A 17,207-nucleotide genomic window follows, 5' to 3' on the forward strand; every position below is an offset into this window, starting at 1 on the left:
GAGCAGTGGTAGTCGCCGTGGCTCGGGTAGAATGAGCCCGCTATCCAGCAGGGGGCTCCTTCCTAGCCAAGGAGTAGCATGCCTGGATACAAAAGATGATCCACCGGGAGATGGTCCTCTTGTGTACCGCTTTCCCCTTCTTAGCGCCCACGTAACCAACAAAGAGTTGGTCATCCACCCGGAACTGGCGTGTGCGATCCAAATAAAATGAGAGCGCACGTTTTGGGTCCTGACGGTGGAGCCGCTCTTCCTCTTTAGAGGGATGCGGTGGCGGAACGAAGGTTGGCAAGGTGATAGACTGCCCGATGTGGAAGGCCGTGACAACCTTGGGCAGGAAAGAAGGTTTGGTATGTAGCACCACTTTGTCCGGATGGACAGAAAGGAAAGGTGGAGTACAAGAAAGGGCCTGGAGCTCACTCACTCTCCTGGCAGAGGTGATGGCAACCAGGAAAGCAGTCTTCAAAGTTAGAAGGCGAAGAGGACAGTTGTGAAGTGGCTCAAAGGGAGCGCACATCAGAAATGTAAGAACCAGGTTCAAGTCCCACTGAGGCATCACAAACGGAACAGGAGGAAACGTGTGTGTGATGCCCTTAAGAAATCTATTCACAATAGGGGACTTGAACAAAGAAGGCTGATCAGGTAGCCTGAGAAAGGCTGAAAGGGCAGAAAGGTAGCCCTTGATAGTGCCCAGAGCAGAGCCCTGCTGGGCAAGAGAAAGAAGGAAGAGAAGAACCTCAGAAAGAGGGGCAGCAAGAGGATCCACAGCCTTTGCTGTGCACCATGCAGCAAATCTGCTCCACCTGCAGGCGTATACCGACTTTGTGGAGGGACACCTGGCTGCCAGAATGACGTTACAGACTTCAGGAGGCTCAACTGTCGCCGCTCAATCTCCAAGCATGGAGGTGGAGACTGGACAGGTTCGGGTGGAGGACCGTCCCCTGCTGCTGTTCGTCTGCCTGAAGAGGCAGACGAACCGGGAGATCGACTGACATACTGAGTAGCTCTGGATACCAGTACCTTCTCGCCCAGTCCGGAGCCACAAGGATGACTTGGGCCCGGTCGCGCTTGATCTTCTTCAGCACTCTGGGCAGAAGTGGTATAGGCGGAAAGGCGTACAACAGACCGCAACTCCACTCGCGACGAAAAGCGTCTCCGAGCGAGTGCCGCCTTGGAAATTCCAACGCGCAGAACAGATGACAATGCGCGTTCTCTTCGGTGGCGAATAGATCTAACCAAGGTTCTCCCCATTGCTGAAAGATGCCTTGCGCCACGTCCGAGTTCAGACGCCAGTCGTGATCCATCAAGCACCGACGGCTGAGCTCGTCCGCCCTGGCGTTCAGAGAACCTGCCAGGTGTTGAGCCACCAGGGTCACGCCCTGGCGTTCCAGCCACTGCCAGAGGCGCAGAGCCTCCTGGCAAAGGGTCCACGACCCCACCCCGCCCTGTTTGTTGCAGTACCACATGGCGGTGGTGTTGTCCGTGAACACCTGCACTACACTCCCCCGGACAGAGGGGAGGAATGCCATCAGTGCCAGACGAATCGCCCGTAGCTCCAACAGGTTGATGTGGAGCCGGGCCTCCGCCGGAGACCAGAGGCCTCTGATCTCCGCCTCTCCCAAGTGGCCTCCCCAGCCCTGGAGGGACGCTTCCGTCACAACTACGTGCTCCGGTTGGGGTAGGGAGAGGGATCTGCCGCTGACCCAATCCCAGTCCGTGAGCCACCACTGCAACTGTCTTGCAGTGCCCTCCGAGATCAAGACATGGTCGGACAAATTGCCCTGATGCTGGGCCCACTGAAACTTCAGGTTCCACTGCAGAGCCCGCATCCGCCACCTGGCCATCAGCCCCAGAAGCCGCAGTGTCAACCTGACCGAGACCCGGGATAAAGGCTGAAAGATCGGAATCAGAGCCTGAATATCCCAAACCCACTGTTCGGGAGGATAAACCCGAAACTGCGCAGAGTCTAGAACCGCTCCGATGAAGAGGAGCTTCTGAGAGGGGCACAGGTGTGACTTCGGCACATTGATGGAGAACCCCAGCAGGTGCAGGAGGTCGGCCGTAGTATGGAGGTGGCTGACGACTGTCTGGGGCGAGCCCGCCTTCAACAACCAGTCGTCGAGGTAGGGGAAGACTGAAACCCCTAACCTGCGCAGATGAGCTGCGACCACCGCCATCACTTTCGTGAACACCCTTGGGGCGCTGGTAAGGCCGGAGGGGAGCACGGTAAACTGAAAGTGCTCGTAGCCTACCGTGAACCGCAGGTAGCGCCGGTGGGCCGGCAGGACGGGGATGTGGAAATAAGCGTCCTGCAAGTCCAACGCTACCATCCAGTCTGCTGGGTCCAGGGCAGCTAAGACCTGAGCCAGTGTCAGCATCTTGAACCTCTCCTTCCGGAGGAAGCCGTTGACGTTCCGCAGGTCCAAGATAGGGCGTAGGCCCCCTTTGCCCTTCTTGGGAACCAGAAAGTAGTGGGAGTAACAACCACACCCTACTTCTGGCCCAGGAACATGCTCGGAGGGCCCCCTTGGCCAAGAGGGGCGCAACTTCCTCTCGCAGAAGATTCAAGTGATCCCCCGACACGCGGTGGTACTGCGGTGGCATGGCTGGAGGGGTTGCCTCGAAGGGGAGGGAGTAGCCCCTTCGGACGATTTGCAGCACCCACCTGTCCGATGTGATGTCGCGCCAGTGGAGGAGGTGATGGCGAACCCTGTCCCCGCCTGGCGTCTCGTGGGCCTGAAAGCTCGGACTAGGAGGGCTTTGAGGCGGATGCTGCGGGGTGGATGTGGACTGGCCGCGCCGTTGCCCCCGGGCACAGCCACGGCGGTTACCAAGTCCGCCACCGTGCTGGATGGTAGTCTGCGGCCCGTGGCTGGCAGGACGTGTGGGGGCGCCCCTTCCTTGGCCAAGAAAGGGACGAAAGGCAGCAGATTGCTGGCGCGGGGCCGACAGGCCCAAGGACTTGGCCGTAGCCCTTGAGTCCTTAAAGCGCTCAAGCGCACTGTCTGCCTTGTCGCCAAAGAGGCGACGGCCATCAAACGGCATGTCCATAAGGGTGTTTTGGACATCAGCCGAAAAGTTGGCGGACCTCAGCCAGGCGTGGCGACCAATCGCCACCGTTGTTGCCATCGCTCTACCTAGCGAGTCCGTGGTATCCAGTCCACATCTGATGGAGTACCGTGCCGCATCTCGACCCTCCGCAAGGGCTTGGGCGAGTTTAGTCCGGGCCTCCTCCGGACATTGTGGCAGCACGTCCGTGACCGTGTCCCACAGAGAGTGGGTATAACGGTCCAAGATGCACGCGGTGTTAACTGACCGCAATCCCAAACTCAGGGAGGAGAACATCTTTTTGCCATATTGTTCGTACCTCTTGGATTCCCGATCGGGGGTAGCCGTCGGGAATGCGGTCTGGGAGTTAGAGGCTCTCGGGGGTGGGGTGGGTGGACAGGAAGCAAGGGTCGCCCGGAGCCGGGCGGTGGCGTCTGGCCACGTTCCTATCTACAGGAGGACCTGTAGCGGTCCTGGACCAGGTGCCCAGAAGAACGTCAGACAAGGCCTCATTAAACGGCAACAGAGGCTGCGAAGAGCTTGCCTGCGGTTTAAGGACCTCAGTGAGGAGCTTAGTCCTCACGGCCGCAACGGGGAGCTCAAGGGATAAGGACTTGGCCGCCCGCGTCCACACCACACTATAGGCTGCCCCCTCCTCCGTAGCCACAGTAGGAGGGGAGACAAAGCCAGTGCCTGGCGAGGTGTCCAGACCACTGGCGTCTCGTAGCTCACCTGTCCAGTCCTGATAAGACTGGCACTCACGTGCCAGAGAGTCCTCAGACCCCTCCCAATCCGCCTCGCCACCCATCTCCTGGTATTCAGGGTCAAAAGATGGGGCCGGATCATAGAAGTAAAAATCTCCCATCGGCGTCGAATGCGGCGCCGGAACCGGACCGAGGGGGGAACTGGGGACGGCGCCGCGGCCGACACCCTAGCAGCCGGCGGCGGCGAGGTCGTAAGGTCGACCGGCGACGACCCGGATCCGGTGGAGTCCTGCGGCGTCAGGACCGAAGTCGCCGACGCCGCCGGGGCAGAAGCACCCGACGGCGCCGGGGCCGAAGCCCCCGGTCCGCTTGGGCTGCCAGTCGGGGCCCGAAGGCGCCGCGGAACCCGACGGAGGAGTGAGCGACCTCATGGCCGAGAGGAAGGCATCAATCTCCTCCTGCGTCGCGTTCTTCCCAGGGACCGGCGGGTATGGAGCAGGCCGCGACGTCTGCGGCTCTGACGGAGCCGCGTGGGCGGTGTCACCCGAACCCCCGGCCGCGTCATGGGGAGTCGGAAGAGCGATGTCGCCTCTTCGACTTCTTGTGCCTCTTACCTGAGGACTTGGAGCTCGAGGAGTGGTGTCGATCCTCCGAGCCGTGATGACTCCGGCCCCGCGACCTGTCCCTCGACCTCCTTCCGGACCGGGACCTCGAACGGCGTGGTGCCGACTGCCGGAGCTCGAGGTGCTTGCGGGACCGCTCCCGCCTAGCCTTCGACGTCAAGGCCCGGCAGTCGGGGCACGACTCGTCATCGTGGTCGGGCCCCAGGCAATGAAGACACTGGCGATGGGGGTCGGTAGCCGACATCAGTCGGTTGCAGTCGACGCAGAGTTTAAACCCTGTGCATCCCTACCGGCATCGTCAGAGTCGTCCGACTTCGAAAAATAAGATCAAAAAGATTAAAAATTTTAGTCAAAAAATGACTAAAGGGTACCACTGTTCCCGGATCGGCGCTTGCTGGCGCAGAAAAAATAGGAAATGACGTCAGCGCGCGAGGGCGGCGTCTAAGTACTCCGGCGACGTCATCCCGGCGCCAGTGACGCCGACAACAGACGCGGAACCGCAGACGACGCCTACGGACGCGCAAGGGTATTGCTACGCAAAAGTTTCCGGATCCAGTCTGACGCCTGGGGGTATTCCAAGGTAAGGAATCTAATACTAACCTGTTTCTTTCAGATTCGTGTCTCGGTCAATTCTTATTGTGGGCATGTACGCGTGAGTGAGCGAAAGGGTGTGTCTTGTAACAGCGATTCTTGAGAGATACAGGAGTGTTGTGTTCTGGGGTGTCTAATCATTTGCATCTTCGTGATTGTATAGGAAAGTGAGTGAGACACTATAGCTAGACGGTCCTGGGATTGTGGGTGCTGAGCTGGTAGGAAGGCATAGCCCCTATGCACTGAGGTCCCGTATTCCTGTGCATGCTTCTGTATATGTGCAGAATCTTAAATGCCCAGGGTACCAGGAAACCATATACTAGGGACTTGCAGGTAAGTTAGCCATTTCCAATTGGGGACAGCCAATTCAATATGCACTTTAGGGTCAGGGCACTGGCACTGAGGTCTGTTTAGTAGGCCCTAGTGCACTCTAGGAGTCAAAGAACCAGCAGCATCAGCTGAAAAACTTGGGGCTGACCTTACAAAAAGAGGCATTTCTTTACAGCAACATAAGCACATAACATTGCTTTGGGGGTCAGATACCAGATTCAGAATTGTATCGTGATCGTCGACTGGTCCAGGTGGAGACTGTGTCAATGTTGGTACAGAAGGTATTGGGATGGAACTTGGCGCAGATATGGAAATCATTACAGAGTCTCAAGGTAACAGACGGCATTGGGAACAGACCCACAGGCAGAAGGCCGACTAGAGACCCCCGTCGACTAGTGAGACCTGAAGATGCACCAGCGGGAGCTAAACTTGCACCATTAATCTGCAGCATGACCCCCTTTCAAGGCCACAATTTGCTGTAGGGTCGACAACAGGCCAGGAAACTCAGGCCACGCTGGGACCAAATGTAGGATAATTTTGGCCCTGGGGGACATCATGTGAGTGTGAGGTTAACAGTGTAAGGTTTATCATGATACCCTCATGCTTTCTTGCTAGACTCTAAGTAGAAGAATGGGGCGGAGTCACGCTGGCCTTCTTAAGCTAATGAGTAAGCTTTGACTTACCAGAAGACTTTGAGCAGGAAGCGCTCTATTGGTTGGAGCAGACTCGTGACTATGATCAAGCCCATGACATGGAATACGAGAGATATACTTAGACAATGACCGCCTAAAAGCTATAGGCATACCTTGCTATCGGTAATTGGAGTCTTTAGTACATTGTGTTGTAGGAGCATACATACTTGATTTGCACAAATCTTCTGCCACACTGGAGGACATGTATTTGCTACTGATGAATTTAAGTGATGTGTTGAATCTAGCGCCTGTTCCCAAGGATGAGTGAATGCTATTTTAAAGAATACTGCATGGTCTTAAATTTTTCACACTACTGATGTCTGTCAGATTTAATTATTTTACTGAAACCATCTTCATCCATATAATTCTCATCACCAGAAACATATGAGTTAGGTTTCTTGCTTAATGTGCACGTTCTAGCCACAACGATCCTAAGTGAACCCTCTAGTACCTGTGTGCCCAACATGATTTTACTAGCACAATCCTGTCTTGATGGACAGTGGCAATACAGGATGTGCTTCTTATTACAGAAAAATAGCTTGATTTCGCCGCATACCTGCTGATGTTTCCTCTCCATCTCTACAAGCTCTCCCTCCACCTTTGACTGTTTCTCCTTCACCTTTAGGAGTTCCTCATCTTTGGCCAAGAGTTCTTCCTCCTGTCGAGTCACCTGCAGCAAAGGCTTTACCTGCAGAAAAGAAAAGCCACTCCTTAAGATGCAGATCTCAAACAATCAAAGCCCACCAGTCTACACTTGTCTTCACCAGCCTGATCAGGGCACGAAGCTCTGTTGGCCACACCAAAAGGGACATACAAACCTTTGTAAAAAGTCTCCACCACTGCCAGTGACGGAGCTTGAGATAAGCTGCGCAGTTCCTCTGCAGGACCTTTAATGCACTAAGCTGCTGTTGCTTCTTAGCAAAGGCTCTAAAAATAAGAAGACAAAAATAAACTTAGTTCTAAAAGGTGATGAGAAGGTTTTGACCAATAGGTTTCCCTCCCTCGCACCATTTACCAAAATATCTACAAACGCAGAGAAATTAAAACAAAAACACACACACCCTGTCCCAAAAGTGCACTGAATATTTAAAGACATATGATGCATTGCCATATGAATTCTTTTTATTTTTAATTTCACTACAAATGAAACCGATTCCTTTAGCAGACCTCGTCATAAAAGAGGGAATAAAAGTTTTTTTTTATATGATGGGGGTCATTCCTACCCCTGATACCCTGTGCACACATGCTGAATCGGTCAATATGTGTGTTTCAAGTAGACAATTTTAATAATGCGCTCCAAGAGGAGACTTAAGTGTAGGAAGCTGGCTCTCTATATAATAAACCAAAAAGAGGTACACTGTGCAAAGAGTCCGGGTACCCCTTATAAGTTGACAGGGGCTTGCTTCAATACCAAGGTGCTCTCTTAGGGGGAAGTGTGGTCGAGCAGCCTTAGGCTGGTCAGAGAGGAGTGTTAGACATCCGCTGCATGCACACAGTCAATAAATGATGCAGACAACTCAATAAGGAGATCCACACCAATTTATACAAAATAACACACACACACATATATATATATATATATATTTAAAAAAATAAAAATATTTAGGCACCAAAACCCACGATCAGGTACGTAGATGCAAGTTAGAAATATTTACAGTTTTTAAAAGTCAACAGTGTAATTTCTAGAGTCGTAATGTTATCCTAACGAGGAAAGACTTATGCTGCATACAGGTACTTTACAGCGACTTACAGGACCAATCTTCTGGACTTAAGGTGAGTATGGTGCAGAGTCCAAGGTAGCACCAACAGGGCAGCTCTGGGGCAGCTGGGTACAGAGGTGTAATACAGCGTTGGAGCCCCGTTGAAGTCAATGGGGATCGGTCGGGTCACAAAGAGGCTGCAGGCTGGGACGGGGGGTCAGTCAAGCTGAACAAACAAGGGAGCTAAGGTCTTGCAATGCTTAGGGACGTGGGGACACCTTTGGTCCTCTTCTCCTCAGGCCGGGGCAGCTGGGTGCAGAGGTGTCCTGAGACGTCAGGTTTCTGTCTCTGGAGACACGTGCAGTAGACGGGGCATGCACAAAGAGACTGCAGGCAGTGCTGTAAAGTCTACAGTTGGTAAACCAATGTGGGCTTCAGATCTGGACAGTCTGGGGACCACACTGGAACCGTTGACCCACTTCGGGGCATGGGTGCAGTGGTGCTTTCCGGTGTTGGGTTTTTGGCGATCCGGAGTCCTCGCAGCTCTTCGTGGGTGCCTGCGGATGCAGGGGAGCAGCTCTGCTACTCCATGGGAGTTTCTGGGTCTTGGGTGAAGACTTGAAGTCTTCCCAGGCTTTTAGAGGCACAGGCAGCTACAGGACGAGTTTTCTTTGGTGCAACTGACGAGGACAGCAGGGTTGGCGCCAAGTCATTTGCTGGTCTTTTTAAAAAAAATGTATTTCAAAGTATTTTATTAACTTTTATACAAGAAACTTGAGCAATTCTGTTACAGGGTTAGCATAGGTTGTACATCGGTGTATTGAGACATTATGTCACGTTTGTTACGCTAACCACTCATGACTGAAGTTTAAAGCGAAAAAATACAAAAAGTTAAGAAAGAGACAGGAAAGGTAGGAAACACAGGGGGAAAGAAGAGGTAGGAGACAGACAAGGAGAGTTACATTCCTTATCAGTTACACCTTACATTCTGTGGGGATGTTGTCGCACCTGTAGGCTGGTGTCAGTAGGGCTCCCCCTTATGGCATGCCCGGGAAGACGACATTAGTTACGATCAGTTAAGTACATTTGTCTGGGTGGTGCTATTATAGGGGGTGCCAAGTTATGTACTGCAGGCATGTCTTTTTTCATGGTGGTTCATAAGAGTCTAGTTAAGTGTCAAGAGATTTCCACATCTTTCTGGAGGCCGGTTTCCAGGGTGAGTTCTGTAGTGCAATATTGTCGGCACCTCTGAGATAGGTGATCCAGCCTTTGTAAGAAGTCTTGCTTGTGTCTTTCCAATTGGCGAGGATCATTTTCACTGCTGCTGTCAGTAGTAGGTCTTTATCGGGTTCAGATGAAAATGCAATCGCTCTGGGCCAATAGCAAGATTTTGAATAAAGAGAAAAGCCTAACCTTCGATACATGGATTGGGAAAGGTATCCACTACCCTTACAAACTAGAAAACACAACATACCCTATCACATTCACAGACTTCGAATCAAGATACAACCTAGATGATATTGAATTCTATAACTTTTTGGAAATTAGAAGGGCCCTGTCAAAAGCCAAACTATCAATCTCCCGATTTGTGTCAAACATTAATAAATTGGGGCACCAGGTTTCACAGTTCTACAAACTCCTCCGCCCAAAATCCTCTAAACTTAATGATAAGACTAAGACCTATTGGGAGAAACAAACTAAAGCCACACGTAACGAACAAGAGTGGTCCACACTATGGAGCTCGGCCTCACGTAATAAGATCTCCCCGGTGCTCTCACAAACAAAATTTTGGCTTCTACACAAGGCGTTTTGGACCCCGGCCCGCTTATTCTCATTAGGCCTCAGGGATGACGCGGTATGTTGGAACTGTAACAAAGACAAGCATTTGCAATGCAATTGGTCTCGCATTATGACAGTTTGAGCTATTGGTCTTGTAAATGACAATTTTTTTATTTATGTGTTGGTTTTGAAAATAGCTAAATTAATAGCTTTGTCATTTACAATGCCAATAGTTATAACTTTCGCAAATGTGACACCTATAGCATTCGTAATGCAACATGTTTTGTATTTACGTGACTTAGATGTATTGATATTACAAATAACAATGGCTTTTAATTTTTTTAAATAATTAATACTTAAATAAGTGATGCTGTGGTGGTGCTGAGTGGTGCTGTGGTGGTGCTGAGTGATAATGTGGTGGTGCTGATTGATAATGTGGTGGTGCTGAGTGATGCTGGGGTAGTGCTGAGTGATGATGTGGTGATGCTGAGTTGTGCTGGGGTGGCGCTGAGTGATGCTGTGGTGGTGCTGAGTGATGCTGTGGTGGTGCTGAGTGGTGCTGTGGTGGTGCTGAGTGGTGCTGAGGTGGTGCTGAGTGATGCTGTGGTGGCGCTGAGTGATAATGTGGTGGTGCTGAGTGGTGCTGTGGTGGTGCTGAGTGGTGCTGTGGTGGTGCTGAGTGGTGCTGTGGTGGTGCTGAGTGGTGCTGAGTGATAATGTGGTGTTGCTGAGTGATAATGTGGTGGTGCTGAGTGATAATGTGGTGGTACTGAGTGATGCTGTGGTGGTGCTGAGTGATGCTGTGGTGAAGCTGAGTGGTGCTGTGGTGGTGCTGCGTGGTGCTGTGGTCGTGCTGAGTGATAATGTGGTGGTGCTGAGTGATAATGTGGTGGTGCTGAGTGGTGCTGAGTGGTGCTGTGGTGGTGCTGAGTGGTGCTGTGGTGGTGCTGAGTGATAATGTGGTGGTGCTGAGTGGTGCTGTGGTGGTGCTGAGTGGTGCTGTGGTGGTGCTGAGTGATGCTGTGGTGGTGCTGACTGGGCCAGCGATACATCCAAGGTCGCACAGATGTGTGTTTTTTGTCCAGCGCGGGGAAACTAGTCCCTGTCCCCAGAGAATGACAGTAGATGATTAGGCCATTTGGTGGGAATTGATGAGGTGAAGCTTCCAGAGTTTTCCTTCACGTATTAATTATGTGTTTTTATGGTATAGTTTAGCAGACCCTGTCCTGACTTCGCTGAGAGAAGATCTCACCTTGCCTCTGCTGATTCCTCTGCCTGGGTTGTTGAGCTTCATGCTTGAGCACCCGTGGCTATCCTTAAACTTGGCTCATTTGATGATGACACCTTTTTCTTATAAATTCTCTATTCCCCTTTCAATACTTATTTAGAATAGAGACATCCCGGTATGGAACCTGTCTACCTAATAGTCTGCCGACTTTATGTTGTTATTTTTTGCTTCTTTTTCTTGATAATATACTAATTCAGATTGCAAGATCATTTGACTATGAATACTTATTTAATAAATGTACAAATTTGGTGATTATTGACTGAATTGTAACTTTCACTAAATTGCCATTAAACTTCTTATGGTTTGGACACCATCCTCTCTGTGATCCTTGTGGACCCACATTGGCTTCGTGTGAGAAGTTGGCCTGATATATGATGTTTCCAATTCTGGAACCACCTTGTATCAGTCCAAATAACCCCTTATGGTGTCTGGTTGTAAGTCAACCTTGTAGACAAGCTATCTTAATGGTAGCATAGACTAAGCAGCCTTAAAGGCTTAACTCAAGAGGTCGTGTTAAGCAAGCTGTTTTACCAATCACAGTCCTGTAATATCAAATGAAAGGACACCACACAAGTATATATTATAAAAATATATGTATTTATTACTCAAAATAATCCCCAGTACTCTTTATGAATAAAAAGGGGAACAAGCGTTAAATCAAAAGCACAGTATAACATACAAAGTTACACAATTATGGATGAGGGCGAGGGGCCACTCAGACCATATACTAAACAAGTGGTATAAGAGATACCAATCGAGCAGTGGTTAGGCCTAGGGCCTAGGGAATCGCTGGGAGCAGTCGGGACAAGCAATGCTGAAGTCGGGAAAAGCCCGCGGGATTCGGGTGCAGCGCTGAAAGCGCACGCATGCACCAATGTTAGTCAATGGTGCGTAAAAGTTACACAAAGAGAGTTTTAGGACACTTCCGTTGAACCTAGAAAGACAAAACTTAAGACACAGACCCTAGAGGTGTGTACCAGTGTGGGAACACCGGCGTTGCAATGTTACCTCACCCACAGGAAGCGGGTGCACAGGGTCGAAGTAGTGTCGGGTTTCGTCACGCTGGTTCTTGGTGCTTGAAGCTGAAGAGGCTGCAGGCGCTGTGAAGGAGAAGTGTCCGGTGGGATCCAAGGGTGGATCGAAGTCGAAAAGTACCTGAAAGCAGAGGGGACAGAGTCTGGGTCACTCAGCAGTGACCAGGGTGGAACCAGGACGGAACCAGGCAATGTCGGGCGCAATCAGGTGGTTGTCGAGGAGCTTCTCTCCGCTGTCACGTGGGCTCTGGGGCATCTGCGACGTCCAGGAGCAGGTCACGATCGGTCCCACGTAGGCTCTCGCTGTCGGCTTCAAGATTGGAGCAAACAACACTTGGCAAAAGCAATCCACGCGGAACTGGAAGATTGCTTCTCACTCGGACCAGGAGGGTCAGAGTGGGGGCTCCTTTTCAGGGGAGCTGGTGCAAATCTGAAGCAACCAGAATCACAAGTCGTATTTCAAGTTTCGTCGGCACAGGAGCCACAAGCCGGCTGGCAAGTGACCGGGCCAACGCGTTGAGCCAAAAGAAGCAGAAGGGCCCCACGCAGCACTCGTCGAGTGTAGAGGGGTGAACTTCGGTGCAAGAGTGGCTCAGGGTTGGGGCTTCTCAAACTCCTGTGTACAGCTTCGAGGGTCACTCGTGGGCTGCACGGTCAGCGTCTCGTGGTCTTTCCAAGATGGCGTGCCCCACGCTTCCGGTCGCCTCCACGGGTCTCAGCTCTGCAGGGACTGTGGATCGGGCTGTAAGAAGGCAGGCAAGCTTGATCTCGTCGATCTCTTTCGCTCAAGTTCCGGCGGGAACTGCAACAAAGCAGACGTCGAGGGCTGGATGGTGCCTCTTTGCACAGGGTGGTCACTCCTTGACCACAAGGGAGATTCTTCAGTCTTCTGCGTTGAGTAGGATGTTGAAGGGTCCAGAGTTTCGTTTCTTATGTTTCATCAGGATAATCTGAAGTGCTTTGGCACTGCTCCCATTCTTATACCAATCTAGGGGGCTGGATTACCTGCTAGGTCCCCTCCTATGGGTGGGACCCAGGAAGGGGGTGGTTACACCCCTTTCCTTTGATCCAGGCCGCGCTGGGTCGGGGGCTGGGGTGCCCCAGAACCGGTTTGGCCAGATTATGCAAGGGGCAGCCTTGTGCGCCCCAAGCAGTGTCTGGTTTCTTTCATACCTCCCTGCTACAATCCACTATCTCCTGTCTGGGGGTGTGTGACACCTCCCTGCGACAGGAAACCCTTTGTCCAGGCCCCCTTGGCTGAGTTTCGGTCAGCTTCAGGGGGTCAGACTTGTGTCTGTGGCAGAAGCATCCATTTTGTGGATCTGAGGTCCTATTAGAAATTAACCGCATTTCAGTAAAGTAACATGTCTTCTCCCTCTAGAGGGGTGGAATGCTATCCCCGTCGCCAGGACTGGCGAGGGGATAGTATTCCAAATCGTATGTCACCTTACACGACATGTTTTGATAAAGCCAAACCAAAGTTGCTATATAACCGCGAGGATTATAATGCACTTAAGAGTATATGGTATGGCATTATCCTGAAACAGCTTAGGGAGTTGTTCCCGACGGCTGCAGACAGGCTCAGCTCATGCTAGAGCTCCATCTCACATTAACCCACGCACTCTGCCTCCAGGATTGATGAGGCCTTCCATAGGAGTGGCTCACAGGTTTATATGTGTCCATATATAGGTTTAGATATAGGTATACTATATCTAAGCAAGGGGTGATTACACCACCTTGCCCCAGCTGAGTGATCAGCCAGTTGTGTCAATTTAAGAACCAGCCAGGGGTGGCAAAAGATATGCTGCAGCCCCTGGTAGGCCTTGGTGGCACCTATGCCCTGGGCACCTATAGTGCATGGTACAGGGGCTGACAAGGAGTCCATTTCCAATTGTGGTATGTACCTAGGGTACATGGAATCCATTTTACAGAGAGAGCAGATAGCCTGGGGCCCTGATTAGCAGGGAACCAGGCCAACTAAGTCAAAAACCAGCTAAACACAAGGCAAAAAATCTGGGGTAACCATAGTCAGGTAGCCACCTTCCTACATAACCCCCCCCCCCACAAACAAAAGGAGATAAGGCTATCCTTGGCCAGGTAAGCCTAGATTGCCTGAGTGGCCATATAAGGAAGTACCTGCACTAGCATGGGTACCCCCTGTCTCATGGTCCACTAAGCAGTCCCTCACCCTTGGGGTATTAGAGGGTCTCCACCATAGGGAATCACTACCTTGGGTGTGTTTATGCAAAGTTAAAGGCTGGTTTGGATATGGAGTATTGAAGTGAGGCTCCACTAATTTAGGGCTCAGCTTCCTCCAATTATCTTTCACCATGTGTGCCTTTCTTTCTTCAACTGAGTTGCACTGTGCTCTCAGGTTCAACCTCTGGCTACCTAAAGCTGGAGGCTGGGTCCCTCTGTTTGGCTTGCTGGAGGGACAGTTCAGGTTTGGGCCCTTTGGGTCCCAGGTTTGGCTGTGTCCAACAGAATCCATCTGTGGGAGGTCCCTAACTGTTTTTAAGGGGGCTCCCTCAGGAGTTTTTAAAGTTTTCACCTTACTAGGGCTACTAGTTTTGGTGCCCCTAATCTTTTGATGGGGGTGCTTTATTTGACAGGGGGCCCTCTGGGTCTCACTGTCCTTCTTGTCCTCTGCAGCCCTGGGCTGGCTAAGGCAAGGTAGAGAGGGGCAGGTTACCTGCTCCAGACTGGGTCCCACCTGAGAAGGGTCCACTGACATCAGAGGCTCTGTCAGGCTAGGCCTAACCACCTCTGGGGCAGTTCCTTCATCAGGGGTAAGATCAGTTCCCTGAGGAGGCTGATCCTTTCCTAAAGTCTGGTGAGGGGGAGATTTCTCGTCCTCCTCTGTGCTCTCAGTTTGTGTGGAGTTATCCATCATTTCAGGCTTCACAACACACATATCAGTTTGAGTTTGGGCTGTGGCCATCACAGCCCCACCAACCTTTTCAGGAGGAGACTCAGTTTGGGTTTCTGCTGTTATCATAACAGCTTTGCTATTCTGTTCAGGAAGAGCTTTTGCTAAAGATGGGGCAGAGAGTTGCTCAGCCCTACCAACCTTTTCAGGAAGGACATCTTGAATTGGGGCTGTAGCCATCACAGCCCCACTAACCTTTCCATTGGCATTTACCATTCTAGAATGGGTTTCCTGTTCAACCTCAGCCCAGGCTGAGATTTCTAAATCATTACCCAGTAGACAGTCCACAGGCAAGTTTGAGGACACTGCCACTCTCTTTGGGCCAGTGACACCTCCCCAGCTGAGACTTACTACTGCCATGGGATTATTTGTTTGGATGACATCAATGTTTGTTACCTGGTATGTGGCACCAGGTAAAAGTTGCTTAGAGGGGACTATACAATCAGCCACCATGGTGATGCTAGCCCCTGTGTCTCTAAAGGCCTCAACTTTCAAACCATTGATGATGGGTTCTTGTCTATATTTGCTCAAGGTATTTGGGCAATCAGAGAAGTTGGCAATCCCCATGCCAGTCTCATAAACAAGATTATTTGGGGATGGGGACCTGGATAGGCCAGGGTCCACCTGGGCTCCAAAAGTAAACCCACCCAGATTCCTGGGTGTGCTCCCACTTCCTGGGGGATTACTGCTGACAGTAACAGGAGGTGTTGGAACTGGCTTTGAAGGTATATTCTCTTTATTGTTATTCTTGGGACAACAGTTGTCTGTTTTGTAATGCCCAACCTGTTTACAGGCATAACAATAAGGCTTTTTCTCAGTTGAGGAAGTGTCTTGGGACCCACCCCCATTCTTGGAGTTTTGGGGCCCTGGGGAAGTCTTTTCCTTACTTTTATCCCCACCCTTTTCTTGAGGCTTGGTAGACTCCTTCTTCTGGTTACTGTCCTGATTATTAGGCCTAATCCTGGTTCTAACCCATTTATCTGCCCTCTTTCCCAATTCTTGGGGAGAGGTCAAATCTGAGTCCACCAGGTGCTGGTGTAAGAGCTGGTTCTGACAATTACTTAGGATCTGTTCCCTCATAATCAAATTATACAATCCTGTAAAGTCATGTACTTTGCTGCCATGTAGCCAACCCTCCAGAGCCTTAGTAGCACAATCTACAAAATCAGTCCAGTCCTGAGTCTGTGTCTTCTGGGTATCTCTGAACCTTAACCTGTATTGTTCAGTGGTTAAGCCAAACCCATCTATCAGAACACTCTTCAGGACTTTGTAATTGTTTGCATCCTCATGTCTAACAGTGAGGAGCTTATCTCTCCCTTTCTCTGAAAAGGAGTACCATAAGATTGCTGCCCACTGTTCCTCAGGAACCTGCTGTACCATGCAGGCTCTCTCAAGAGCAGTGATCCACTTGTGGATGTCATCCCCTTCCTTGTAGGGGGGCACAATCTTTGTCAGGTTTCTACTATCATAGGACCTGGGTTTCTCTCTAGGAATATTGCTGCCACCAGTGGCATCTAAGCCACACATTCTTTTCTCTCTTGCCAAGGCAAGTCTAGCTTGAGCCAGGGCTACCTCCTCCCTCTCTATCTGGAGTTTGACAGCCCTCATTCTGGCCCTATGCTCTATCTTCTGAGAGGAAGTCATTCCTCTCTGAGATTCTCTTGAGGCACTAGAAATACGAGAGTCCCCTGATGGAGATCTCACCCTTCTGTTGCCTGGGAGAATGATATTGTGGGATCTGGGGAGGTGCTGGCCCTCTCCATTCCCAAGTAGGTCTAAGTTGGCCTGGCTAAGCCTGGCAACTACAACCTGGCTACCCCTCTGATCCTGATCATCAAGATCTTCTACATCTGAGTCCTCCTCCTCTTCTTCCTCCTCTGGGGGGGGCTCAGTTACAGGGGGGTTCACTCCATTTCCTGAATCTAAGGGAACTGCATTCGCCTTATCTAAGTCATCCTGTTCTAGAATGGCTATCAGGGCAGGACTGGTGGGACTTCTGCCCCTTTTTAGCCCCCTTGAAATGCACAAGGCAATGAAGTCTTTGTGGCTAAGTTTGTCATAGCTGGAAGTTGCCTTGGTCAGGTCAACTGCCACAGGTAGAGAGCTTGGAACTTCACCTGTGCCAGACATGACTCTAGTGTGGTGTAAGTGATGCACCTATCTACACTAAGTGTTTCCCTACTGTACCTTGCTAGTGAGTTGTAGTCAGGATGTGCTAATCCCTTTAATCTACAACTACTAAGTCCAGTAGAACTTAATATGCTAAGCTTTTGATTTATATGTACCTAAGGTACTTGATGTGATCTTTCAATTTGATAAAAAGATTGCAATGGTAAAACAACAGCAAGCTCAAATCCGCACCGCTGCGCACCAATGTGAGAAGTTGGCCTGATATATGATGTTTCCAATTCTGGAACAACCTTGTATCAGTCCAAATAACCCCTTAAGGTGTCTGGTTGTAAGTCAACCTTGTAGACAAGCTATCTTAATGG

General features: G+C 50.8%; 1 protein-coding gene across 6 annotated transcripts in view; it reads right to left on the reverse strand.

Moving 5' to 3' along the window:
* MYH10 (myosin heavy chain 10) overlaps positions 1-17,207 on the reverse strand; it is a 1,407,286-nt gene that overhangs the window by 561,217 nt on the left and 828,862 nt on the right. For all 6 annotated transcript variants that reach the window (XM_078654665.1, XM_078654664.1, XM_078654663.1 and 3 more), the window contains 2 exons: positions 6,804-6,912; positions 6,542-6,673 (listed from right to left, as the gene is read on the reverse strand). In XM_078654665.1, coding sequence (XP_078510791.1) covers positions 6,542-6,673; positions 6,804-6,912 — 241 coding nt within the window. The remainder of the gene's footprint in view (positions 1-6,541; positions 6,674-6,803; positions 6,913-17,207) is intronic.

This window comes from Lissotriton helveticus, chromosome 7, assembly GCF_964261635.1.
Source record: "Lissotriton helveticus chromosome 7, aLisHel1.1, whole genome shotgun sequence".
NCBI lineage: Eukaryota > Metazoa > Chordata > Amphibia > Caudata > Salamandridae > Lissotriton > Lissotriton helveticus.